The sequence below is a fragment of the Ipomoea nil genome, unplaced genomic scaffold (genome assembly GCF_001879475.1).
Source record: "Ipomoea nil cultivar Tokyo-kokei standard unplaced genomic scaffold, Asagao_1.1 scaffold3400, whole genome shotgun sequence".
NCBI lineage: Eukaryota > Viridiplantae > Streptophyta > Magnoliopsida > Solanales > Convolvulaceae > Ipomoea > Ipomoea nil.
In genome coordinates, this window is record NW_017619828.1 from 178,154 (window position 1) to 190,944 (window position 12,791).

Genomic DNA, 12,791 nt, shown 5'->3' on the forward strand with positions numbered 1-12,791 from the left:
AAAAACATGTATATTGTAGATTGGAGTACAACAAAAGATTCCGTATGCTTGATGGCAAACAATTCGAATGAAGCTAGTTGGGAATGGCACAGAAGGCTAAATCATTTGAATTTCAAAACCATCAACAAGCTTGCCAAAAATAAGTTAGTTGAAGGACTACCCAATATTGTGTTCAAGAAAGATCAAATATGTGACGCATGCCAGAAAGGAAAACAAATCAAAGCATCATTCAAAGCCAAAGCAAATGAGTCAACATCGAGACCTTTAAGTCTACTGCACATGGATTTATTTGGTCTAGTAGACCCAGTAAGTATAAGTGGTAAGAAATATACTTTGGTTGTTGTTGATGATTTTTCCAGGTACACATGGACAATTTTCATCAAGAAAAAGGATGAAGTCTTATCAAAGTTGCCAGAGTTATTGAAGCTACTGCAAGTCGAAAAAGATTTGAAGATTGCAACAATACGAACCGATCGAGGAACAGAGTTCGTGAACAGAGTAATTCAATCATATTGCAATTCACAAGGGATCTTACATCAATTATCTGCCGCACGAACGCCGCAACAAAATGGTGTAGCTGAAAGAAGAAATTGAACACTCAAGGAAGCCGCACGAGTCATGATAACGGCCGCCGGACTACCAAAGAGATTTTGGGCCGAAGCAATCAATACGGCGTGCTATACTCAAAATCGCAGTCTAATCCACAAGTCCTATAACAAAACACCATATGAATTATGGAAAGGGAGAAAACCCAATCTCACATATTTTCATACATTTGGTTGTAAATGTTTTGTACATGTTAATGGAAAGTCTCAATTAAAGACTTTTGACGAGCGAGCGGACGAAGGAACATTCTTGGGATATTCATCCACCAGCAAGGCATGTAGAATATTCAACAAATCAACCATGGCGGTAGAAGAATCGATTCACGTTGTGTTCGATGAAAATCACGACAATAATGGCAAAAATTGTGAAGGTAATCGTGATTTAATTAATTCTAATGATATGTTGGAAGATAATGTGTTGCAGGAAGTAGAAGAATCAAGTGATATGGGTACTCATCAAATTGAGGCAATATCCAATATGATACCCGAAATATCACGTACACCACAATCAAAATTGCACCCAGAATTCAAGAAGAAGAAATTCCAGTAGATGAACAAGAAGATGTACCCGTCAACAATTCGCAACAAGTGGATTCACACCAAGTGACTTTGCAACAAGAAGGAAACTCTGAGAATCCAATGAGTTTTCAACCGAATCGAAAATGGCTAAGAAGCCACACACATGACTTAGTCATTGGAGATCCGAGGGATGGAGTAAAAACGCGATCATCTACTAGGAACCTACAACAAGATGCAATGTTCTCATGCTTTCTATCACAACTGGAGTCGAAAGAGATTGGTGAAGCTTTAGCCGATCCAAGTTGGATAGATGTCATGCAAGAAGAATTAGATCAATTCAAGCGCAACGACGTATGGAAACTTGTTCCAAGACCAACGCACCAAAATGTAATTGTCACGAAATGGGTCTTTAGGAACAAAGCAAACGAAGACGGAGTCATTGTCAGGAATAAAGCAAGATTAGTTGCGAAGGGGTATTCACAAGAAGAAGGCATTGATTTTGATGAGACATTCGCCCCGGTCGCACGACTCGAAGCAATCCGGATATTCCTATCATACGCAGTGCACAAGAATTTCATTGTAATATAAAATGGACGTAAAGAGCGCGTTTCTTAATGGCTTACTTGAAGAAGAAGTTTACGTCGAACAACCACCCGGTTTTGAGGTAAAAGACGTTGGTGATCAAGTCTACAAATTAAAGAAGGCATTGTATGGGTTAAAACAAGCTCCGCGATCTTGGTACGACACCTTGTCAATGTTCTTAATTAGTTGTGGATTCACCAAAGGTCTAGTCGATAAAACCCTCTTTAGAATTCAAGAAAATAATCACATTTTATTAGTACAAATTTATGCTGATGATATTATCTTTGGAAGTACTAATAAATCTTTATGTGAGAAATTTTCTAAGCTCATGCAGAACAGGTTCGAGATGAGTATGATGGGAGAATTAAATTACTTTTTGGGACTGCAAGTCAAGCAACTTGAAGAAGGAATTTTCATAAATCAAGCCAAGTACACAAAAGATCTTATCAAAAAATTTGGCATAGATGGAAAATCCTCAGTCAAAATTCCCATGAGTACATCTCAAAAATTGGATAAAGATGATGAAGGAAAAGACGTCGATCAAACGATGTATCGAGGGATGATTGGATCGTTACTATACTTAACCGCGAGCAGACCGGACATATCATACTCGGTTGGCGTATGCGCAAGATTCCAATCAAAGCCCAAAGAAAGTCATCTGATTGCAACCAAGAAGATAATTCGATATCTCAAAGGAACAAACAATGTGGGATTATGGTATCCCAAAGAAGGAGATTTTACACTTACTGGTTATTCAGATGCAGATTTTGCAGGTTGTAAAATAGACCAAAAAAGTACCTCAGGGACATGCCAGTTCTTAGGGGGAAGATTGGTCTCTTGGTTCAGCAAAAAGCAAAACTCCATAGCTATGAGCACTGCCGAAGCCGAATATATTGCAGCTGGGAGTTGTGCACAAATCTTATGGATGAAGCAACAATTATTTGACTATGGAATTAAGTGCGAAAATGTTAGCATTTTATGCGATAATACTAGTGCAATCTCCATAACCCAAAATCCGGTACTTCATTCGCAAAACAAGCATATTGACGTTCGAAACCATTTTATCTGAGATCACGTCGAAAAGAAAGATTTAAAAATCGATCATGTTCCCACGGAGAATCAAATTGCCGACATTCTCACAAAGCCGTTGTGTGAATCTCATTTTGCAACTCTAAGGCATGAAATGGGAATGATCGAAATGAGCTAAGCAATTTCTAAACTCTTAATTTTTGTTAATATGTTCGCACTGTGTATGTTGCATGTGATCTACGTGCCTTTATTTAATTTTGTGTGTACATGCAATATGTGTTTAGTTGTGTACATGTTTTCGTAAAATTTATATGTGCCTAAATGTGTTGTAATTTTATCTTACGAAATTTGCGTACCTGTGTTTGTAATTTATTAATGTGATACGTATGACTATTTATTTTGTCACGTTTTAGCATAGTTAATTTGTGTAATTTATTTGCTAAATGTGTTTAATTGATTTGATTAAATCTTAGTATGCAATTTAGGGGGAATAAATTTTCAATTGGGTTAATTTTGAAGAAAAAGCATATATTTAGGGGGAATTGAGAAATTTGCATGATTAGGTGGGCTTACACATATATTGTTATATTCTGATGAATGCTTGCCAAAATTTGGAAAATCAAATGTCAAAAAGGTAAGGCCCATATTTAGAAAGTCAAAGGTTTTTAATATTTTGGGAACTTGAAGCTCTTTTCAGATATTAGGTATCTGTCTGTCCAACTTATTTTTATCAGGTTTCTTTTCAGAAAATCAACTTTATTGAAATATGAAATTGAGATAATAATATTTATCTGGAATATATTTATTGGTCTAACAGATTATTTTCGAGATTTTTTTTATCTGATTTGCTCCAGGTTGGCAGTTATTTGAAGCACAATTTTTGGCGCCATGTACTCACAAATGGAGTATATAAATCTGAGCTGGCAAATTTAAATCATGTGGAAGGTCGAATTTATCCTCAAGGAGATCAATATTCTCTCTCTACCCACTAGAGGGCAAAGGAGTAATTTCGCACATATTTCTCCTCAATCCTAACGGGTAGAAGTGGAGACCCAAAGAAGATAAAATTCTTCTCCTTCTTCCTCTCGCCGGCCGGAATTTTCGAACAAGAAGAAGCCACAAATCCTCCAATGCTTAGATACCCATCCTAAACCTTCTACATAAAACTCTTCTACACACAAAAACCCATCACCCAAACCCAAAATCTCACCCAAATATCCTCTAAATCCAAATACCCATTCCCATCACCCTTTTTCGGACATCACCGCCGAAATAGCCCAAAAATTCACCAAAAATTCCTAAAATCAAGTCCAACTCAATGGAGGTTGATCAAGTGGAGATGGAGACAATCACTACCGGAGGAGCAAGGAAGTCTAGCCGTGTGCTTAGTGGGATGATTCTTGACGTCACCGACTTCAACAAACAAGTGGAGGACAAAGCTGTAGGGGTAAAAATTATCAACTCTCTTGAATCTTGTGGGTTGTTAAATTTTTGCACCTTTAGATATGTTGGATTTTATAAAGATGAGGTGACCGAATTATATATGCATGCTAGAATTGAAAATGGTTCAATTGTTTCTACGATCAAAGGAGTTGATGTAGAAATAAAAATCGATGATTTTCGGAGAATTTTCAATCTTGTTGAAACAAACTTAAGGGTAGAAAATCATGTGTATGATGTTAATGCCATTTGGACCGAGATACGCGATGCAAACACACCGCTAACTCCTAGAATAAACGGCAACAAAAGAGATTTGAAGAAGGACTACGGACTCTTGTTGGATATTGTACATAAATGTGTAGAGTCCCGGTATCATTGCCGTGACAAGTTGTCGGGGGATAAATTGTTGATTATGGATATTATCTTGAACAATGTTTGTGTTGATTGGGGTGCATTTATGTTTGGGAGATTGTGTGAGTCCTTGAAGAAAGCAAAGCCTTTGGTAGATGGATGGTTTCAACAGGAAATCGGTTACGGGTTTGCAATTGGTGAAATTTTGAGGACCAAGAATGTTACCCTTTCCAAAGCCAAACACATCACAAATCATAGTTACCTCTTTCGGCCACCAAACACAACCGAACCAAAAAATTCCACCATACCCACAAGCCTACCAAAGCCAACCCGAAAAAGGAAAATACCAAACCCTTTTCAAGACCTTAGACAGTTTATTCGAGAGCCAAGCAATGAAGGATCAAACACCCCTGCCGTTCGATCCAATGATGAACAATCAAGCCACCCATTAACAAGACCCTTACCCTTTCCAAACCCAAACCCTCTTGTCCTAGACAGTTACGGGTTAGTTGAAGGAGGAAATAGAGTGGAAGTTGATGTTGTTGAATGTGATCAAGTTGAAGTTGGGAGTGTTGAGAACATACAAACAATTGGGGCGGATAGTGTACTTTTGGAGGAATATAAGCGTGCACTTGATTGGAGAGCTTGGAGGTTAGGAGATCACAATAGGTTGGCCGAGACAATTGGGCCACATACTTTGGAAAGAGAGGAGCTAGTGTTGAGTTGGTTAGGCACACGTGATCTTGCCCGAGCTACTCGTCTTTCGGTAATAAACTCATGCTTTTTGACTAAACTTGCAAAGAAGAAGAGGACCGAGAAAAGTGTCATGGTTGAAGCCACATCCGAAGTGCCAATAGGTGAATTTGATCCTAATGAAATTCGCCGGGCAGCCATTGTATCTTTGGAGGATAGCCGAAGGGGACCCGGAGAGGGATCTTTGGCACGGATTGATGATGTAGGGCTCCCGAAGATTGATCCGTATCCTGCCACTGTTGGGGATGAGAATTTAAGTTATGAGTCTTGTTTTCCACATCCCGCAACGAAGGTTACGGGGTCTATTCATGATGATGAGAGTGCACCGAGTCAACAGATTTCTTTGAATTTGGATGAGGCAAGGAATTTGCCTATCTTGCCACCTACTTGTGAGATCTATGATCAAGACCACCCGAGAAACCGTTCTACATTGTTTCTTTGCTACAATAATGAGGAAGCCGAACCCAATCTTACCGAAACAATGATCACTACTCCTCAAGATGACTTTGCTCATCCATTGCCGAATCCAACACCACCAATACAAAGTGAAACATTGTTCAATGTTCAAATCTTAAGGGAAGAAATTGTTGGGGATGTCAAGGCAATTCTTCAAGAGTCTATGGGAGGATTGAACACCAAGATGGATGCAATGGATAACAAACTTGATGGCTATCACAAGGAGATGGTGGACCGTGCTCTACAATTGTTTAATAGGCAAGGCCTATTGAAGAATGAGATTGATACGGCAAAGGACGAATTGAAGAATGATGTGATGAAGTTGTTCAATGAAATGGGAAAATATGGGTCCGAAACAACTTCAAGGCTAAAACTTTTGGAGCAACAAGTGAATGGCCTTCTACAACAATCACGCATCAACTTGGATCTACTTGAAGGAGTTCGTGACAAGCAAAATTCTTCCACCGAAAGTTTTTAAAAGTTCATGAATGCTGCCGAAAAGGGGGAAGGATTAGCACGTCATTTTGTACCGCAAGCTTATGCCTATGCACAGCCGAGAGCTCCAAGAAGACCATTAGTTGAACTTGTTCGACCGACACCAACACCAAGAGGTCAAAGTGGACAATGCCGAGGGAGCATGATAGACTATCTTAGAGGAACATGTCCTAGCTCGAGTTCAACCTCTCATGGTGTGTTGCCACCTACGCCGATTGCACCAATGCCGAAGCCAATTACCACAAGGATACAAAAATTGCAAGAGCTTCAAATGGAGTTCGGACACCGAAGTGAGCAAATGAGCGATGGCCGAACATTTGATGAGTGCATCTTTTGGCACGAAGCTGGAGTGTTGAAAGGAAACAATATAAGAGAAGCTTATGGCAACTATGTCACCGGACAAGTAACCGCACCTTTTCAACACAAGGGCCTCGAGAAGGACTTCAAGAAATTAAGAGAATACATCAATGCCAAGTTGAAAGGGAGGTAAAAATTCGATTGACAAATTCAAATTTTTTGGTGTATAATTTATTTTAGCTAGCTCATTATCCTTTGATACTATATCTATGCTAAGCTAAAATGGGTTAAAATTGCATGACAACTTTTCGTACCATACTAGTGTGTCTTAGTTATTTTATTTATTTAATATGTCACAAGATTTTAATTTGGACTTAGAATTAATATTGTAACACGTATAAAATGAGAATATAAAATTTAGGGGGAAGAAAAAAAAAATTCAAGCTAAAAATGAACACCCCACGATCAAAGTCTCATATATACGTTTAGGATGTCCAAATGGAAAAATCTCTAAGTCTCAATTTTTGTTAAACCCGTCAATTGGCTAGTCGAAATAAAAGCAATTAAAAAGAAATTATTTTTCAAAATTGACAAAGCCAAAATGACTTGGGTATAAGTTTCGGCATCATCAAAAAGGGGGAAATTGTTAGGAATATATTGTAAATTTTGATGAACTGAATGTATTTTTGAAAAATCCAGTAGTCCCCAATTTTATTCTATTTGAGTCAGTCTGAGTCTACAGAGTATGGTGCACCAATATCATGCAACCCATGTACAAGTCTGGAAGATCATAATTTATTTGAAGAAGTTAAGCGGGGTTATAGCTTAACACAATTATGATGCGAATAAATCACCAAGAACTATGCTAGAGGAGTTGGATGCTACGTGTGTGAGCTATGCCAAATGATCCTAAGTTCAAATCTCAAGTGAAGCATTTTTACCTTGCTTGGGAGACTAGTTAGCAAGGAGACTTGCTAATATGGAGACTAACCAAGAGGGAGACTAGCTAGCTTGGAAGACTAACCAAGGAGATTGCATAAGTCTCACAAGAGCCATGCACCAGGTGAAGAAACACACCAAGCATGGTGGACCAAGCACAAAAACGAAAACAGAGCATCTCACCATGAACAACTATGAAGTTTTTACAGAGGTTCCAATATTTTATCTTACAAAGATCATGAAGGAGAAAATATCTGATATATTTTCATCTGAACATCAACTTTTTACGGTGGAACCGGAGACGCTCGAAGGAGGCTGATACGCGGAGAAATTGTTTTATACTCAAGCAAGAATCAGCAGATAAATTATTTGATCAACTTGACATGTCAGAGCATTTATGAAGCACAAGAAATATCAAACTTGTCGCGCCGAACTTATTCAAATTTTGGAGGCTACAAAATTCAAGACACGGCAACGGGCAAATTATTCAAATCATCTGACAAAAGGAGAAATGACATCTACCTAATATTTCAGATCAAGTTGACAATATCTTTTGATCAACTACAATTCAAAATGGACGATCGAGATCGAAAGTTGATCAACGGGCAAATAGCTTTCTTTGGCTATAAATTGTCCAAGTAGACTTGAAGACAAATACGGATTCTACGGCTGAAAAATTACAAGCAAGAGAAAAGCAAGCAATACTCAAATCAGCCAAGAAGCAATATATTGAGCTATACACGACTAAATTCAAGTCTGAGTGAGAGAAAATTTTTATCTCTTTGAAAACTTCTCTACTGAGTGTAGAAAGAGGGCAGAGTAACTAGGGAGAGTGAAAAACCCTGGTTGAGTGTAGCTTTGTGTGTAACACTCGTTGTAAAGGGCAGAGTAACAAGGGGAGCTTGTGAAAACCCTGTGAGAGCGTAGCTTTGTGCGTAGTTCTCGTGGTGTAGGAGTATACCTTGGTGCGAAGTACTCGGGAAGGCGGAGTAACAAGAGGAGCTTGCGAAAAACCTTGGAGGAGTGTAGCTTTGTGCGAAGCACTCGGAGAAGTGTCGGTGGACACTTATTGACTATTGTATCTGGGTGATCGAAGAATAGTGAATTTCCTCCTTGGAGTGAAAGGAGAAGAGTGGTCGAGGAGGATTACACCACCTCTGAACCACTATAAATCTCTCTCTCTATTTACTTACTGCTCATATATTTTGTGCATGCTTATTCTAACTGCGAACTAACCCAATTACGATTTATCGCATATCTTTATCTATCTGGGTTTGATAGTTCCCACGTTTGCATGCAAGCCAAACTTTACGTACATCATCTTTGAACCATATCAAGTTTTTCTAACGTGTTGCATGTTTAGAATCTCTCTTTGAGCACCACACTATTAAGCATAACACTTTACCGCTACCTATTCCGCTGCACACTCTAAGTTGTTTATCTTGTTGATGCTTGTTACTTAGAGTTGAAATTACCAAAGTGTTATTTGCCTTGTGTGTTTTTGCGAAAGAATTGAAAAGTTAGAGAAGTCTATTCACCCCCCCCCCCCCCCCTCTAGACTTCTCACCTCCCTTTCGGGACCAACATAGTATTATACCAAGTGAACTCCAGAAGACTCACAAGATTATTTTAGAGTATATTATTGACAGTTGTACATATTTATTTACAAATTCCTCTATACATTTTGGAAATTTAATGTATGAGAATTAAAGATTGTTATTTGAGGGGGAGTATCATTTTACATTAATCAATCCTGAAGATTGGGTCTTAGATAACTAACGACTGTACTCTTTTCCTTAGTTAAGTTTTTCCCCACGGGTTTTTCTTTAAATCTAAGGTTTTTAATGAGGCAACTAATCTAAAACAAGAATACACATACATCATGTACTCTTTTCCTCAACTAGTTTTTCCCACTCGGTTTTCTAGTGAGGTTTTTAACGAGACATGAGTATGATATAGTAATGACAATGGGGAAATGTCGCAAAATAGCTGTTTATGTAGACAAACCCCTAAAATCCTGAAGATTATGTCAATTATGCCTTGAAGGCTTATATTGTACTCTTTTTCCCTTAACTAAGTTTTTTTCCCACAGGGTTTTCTTAAGTTAAGGTTTTAATGAGGCAACCAGTACAATATATGTTCTTACAAATATCATGTACTCTTTTCTTCAACTAGGTTTTCCCACGTGGTTTCCTAGTGAAGTTTTTAATGAGGCATGAATATATTTACCCATAAATCTTGCACTCTTTTCTTTGTCTAGGTTTTTTTCCCACAGAGTTTTCCTAACAAGTTTTTAATGAGGCAAGATTGGCAAAATAATGTCCAAGGGGGAGTGTTGTAAAATCTAATTATGGACATTATTCTAGCATTAATTATATGATTTGTAACAGCTTTATATTCATGGTATGATCTTGTAATAGCTGTTATATATATTGATGAAGTGATGTACAGAGTTGATGAATGAATAAGAAATCTCTTTCCTCTGTTCTTTATTTTCTTCTTCCTGTTTTTACTGTTCTTCGCGAGCTAAACAAACTTGCAATACAACAGTTATATAATTTATATAATTGTATATCGATCTAAATATTCTTAAAATATTAAACAAATTTATTTCGTGCAACACACGGGTGAAAATACTAGTTGGATAAAAAGGACATCTAAAAATAATAATGAAGTAAAGTAGTTGAATGAAATCCATACTTATTTGATAATAAATCTAATAAAATAAATAGTAAAGCCTGCAAAAGGAATGGACATGAAATGATAAAAAAAAATTAAAAAAAAAAATGGAATAAGCCATGGACATAAAATAACAAAAAATTAGAAAAAAGTATAAAGGGAAGTGTGCAGCACAGTAAGACATCAGACAAACTGGACCCACCTAAATAGTTCCCACTCAATAGTTTGCTTATTGTCCTATGTATAGCCCGAATTAGAACCGCAATCAAAAAGGTACAAAAAAATAGACAAAGAATTTAAGAGACAACTCTCAATGCAAAAGGTACAAAAAATTTCGTCTTGGACAAAAATAATTGAGTTTCTAATGAGGTGAGATACAACGTGCGACTTTAGCTTTGCCTTTTAGTTTTACATCGAGTCTCTTTATTTATTTATTTATTTTTTGTTTTGTCATTATAGTGTTCGATTTCTGGTGTATATATCAATGATGGCTAAATGATGAAGCATAATTTTCATATTTGAAAGTCACGAGTTTAACTCTTACCGACTCTCTTGATCAAGTCCGTCACACAAGATCTTTTTAGTGTAGTTTTATTTTGTATGAACTGATGTTAGGTTAATTTGTTGACTAATTGTGCATATCATACCATAAGACTGTGTTACTTCAATTTAATAGAAATAGTTATACTCTAATTAATATACAAAATTTTAACCAAATCATCACAACATACATGTAATATAAGAACGTAGATAATACTTGGAGCTTAGCTTGTTCCGCATCATACAACAAAAGGAGAATCAAAGAAAAGTTTAAATCAAAATTAAAGAAATTTAGAGCAACATATATTAGGCAAATTGGAATACAAGCTTTTCTTGACATAGATATAAGTAGCCTTACCCTAAGTCTAACTACTACATTAATCAATCTAGCTAAACTCTAAAGATTGAACATGACTTTGATAGCATTGCCACCACGAGCACTGGTTTCAAATGCCTCTTCAACCTCCTTCTGTGTGAACCCAAACCTGTGTGTGATCAGTGGCTTCACATCAATCTTCCTACTCCTCAAAAACTCTATGCACTGTGGCCATGTATTCTTGTACCTGAATATCCCCACTATATCCACCTCCCTACACAACAACACAACCATCATCTTTAACCTTTAACAAAACACAATCAAGATTCTACTAATAATACAATTAAATTACCTTGCTGCTGCAGGAGTGAGGGGGACTGTCATTTCACAATGGCCCATGCCGACGAGGCAAACCTTGCCGCCGGAGCGGGTTGCGCGAAGGGCGGTGGACATTGTCTTATTAAAACCGGCGCAATCCAAGCTAACGTCGATTCCGACTCCCATGGCGGCCTTGATGATTTCCACCTCAGATTCCACATCTTCCATCTTGTGTGAAACCTTGATAATCACATCCGCTCCCAATTTCTTAGCGAACGCCAAACGCTGATCGTCGACGTCCACAACAGCAACTCTCGGAGCTCCGAAGGCCCGAGCAGAGAGCATGGAGACGAGGCCAATAGGGCCGGCTCCGAGCACTAGCACGTTGGTCTCCGGCCCGATGTTTGCCCGGCGACAAGCGTACACGCCCACGCTCAACAGCTCGCACATCGCGCCTTCCTCCAAGCTCACGTTCTCCGGGAGCTTAAAGCACAGATCCGCCGGATGCACGATCTGGTTAGCGAGAGAGCCGTGGATCGGCGGCGTGGCGAAGAACTTCATCTCGTCGCACATATTGTAACTGCCTTCCTTGCAATGGCTGCACCGCCAACAGCTAACGCCGGGCTCCAACGCCACGCGGTCGCCGGCGACCAGACTCTTCACCTCGCTCCCGACTTCTTCAATGATTCCTGCGCATTCGTGGCCGATCACCATTGGCTCTTTCACAATGTAATCTCCACACCTCCCATGCTGAATATATATATAATAATCAAATTCTATATCAATTAACTGAAAATTAAAATAAAACCATAAACAAAACGATGATCGATCACCTTGAGGTAGTGAACATCACTCCCACAGATACCAATTGCTTTCATACTCACTCTAACATCATGATGACCTATCACATAACAACACGCAAATTAAATACACCATACGATTAGCATTATATATATATTCAAAATCCAAAATCGAAAATATATACCAAGAGGAGGGAGGTTGAAGGGCTGAATCTTGAGGTTGCCAACGCCGAGAAGCCAAGCAGCCATGTTGTTTTCTGTGGGTACTCCATTAGCGCCCTTTCCCATTCTCACCAAATTGATTGCTTAATTTCTCACAGAGATGAGATTTGATGGAGAAGAAGATTCAAGTAGTGACGGTGTGAAGAGCGCAGCGAAGAGAGGGGTATTTATAGAGTGATATGTCTCAATTAATTAATGGATAAAGGTATTTCAGTCCTTTTAAAATTATCCTTCTGATCTGCTAATAATTTGCCGGGATAAACGGTTTCTTGTTTGAATTAAGTCAGGGAACTAACTATTCCATCTAATCTAAGTAAGATAATATACCAAAAAGGGAAAATCTTATCCAAATATGGGTAAGGCTATCATGCAATACTTTCCTACCTAAGTTCTACTTCCAAATCATCAAATTAGTACTTCTTTTATTATTTTTTCTACTTCCAAGCGTAT

The 12,791-nt window shown here is 38.2% G+C and overlaps 1 protein-coding gene across 1 annotated transcript; it reads right to left on the minus strand.

Annotated features, from left to right (window-relative positions):
* Positions 1-11,049: 11,049 nt before the first annotated feature.
* On the minus strand, positions 11,050-12,444 carry LOC109171184 (sorbitol dehydrogenase-like). The gene is made up of 4 exons (XM_019320310.1): positions 12,305-12,444; positions 12,153-12,220; positions 11,354-12,069; positions 11,050-11,275 (listed from the first exon to the last, which is right to left on the minus strand). Exons 1-4 carry the CDS (start codon positions 12,405-12,407, stop codon positions 11,083-11,085), a joined length of 1,080 nt encoding a protein of 359 aa, XP_019175855.1. The 5' UTR covers positions 12,408-12,444; the 3' UTR covers positions 11,050-11,082.
* Positions 12,445-12,791: the final 347 nt, after the last annotated feature.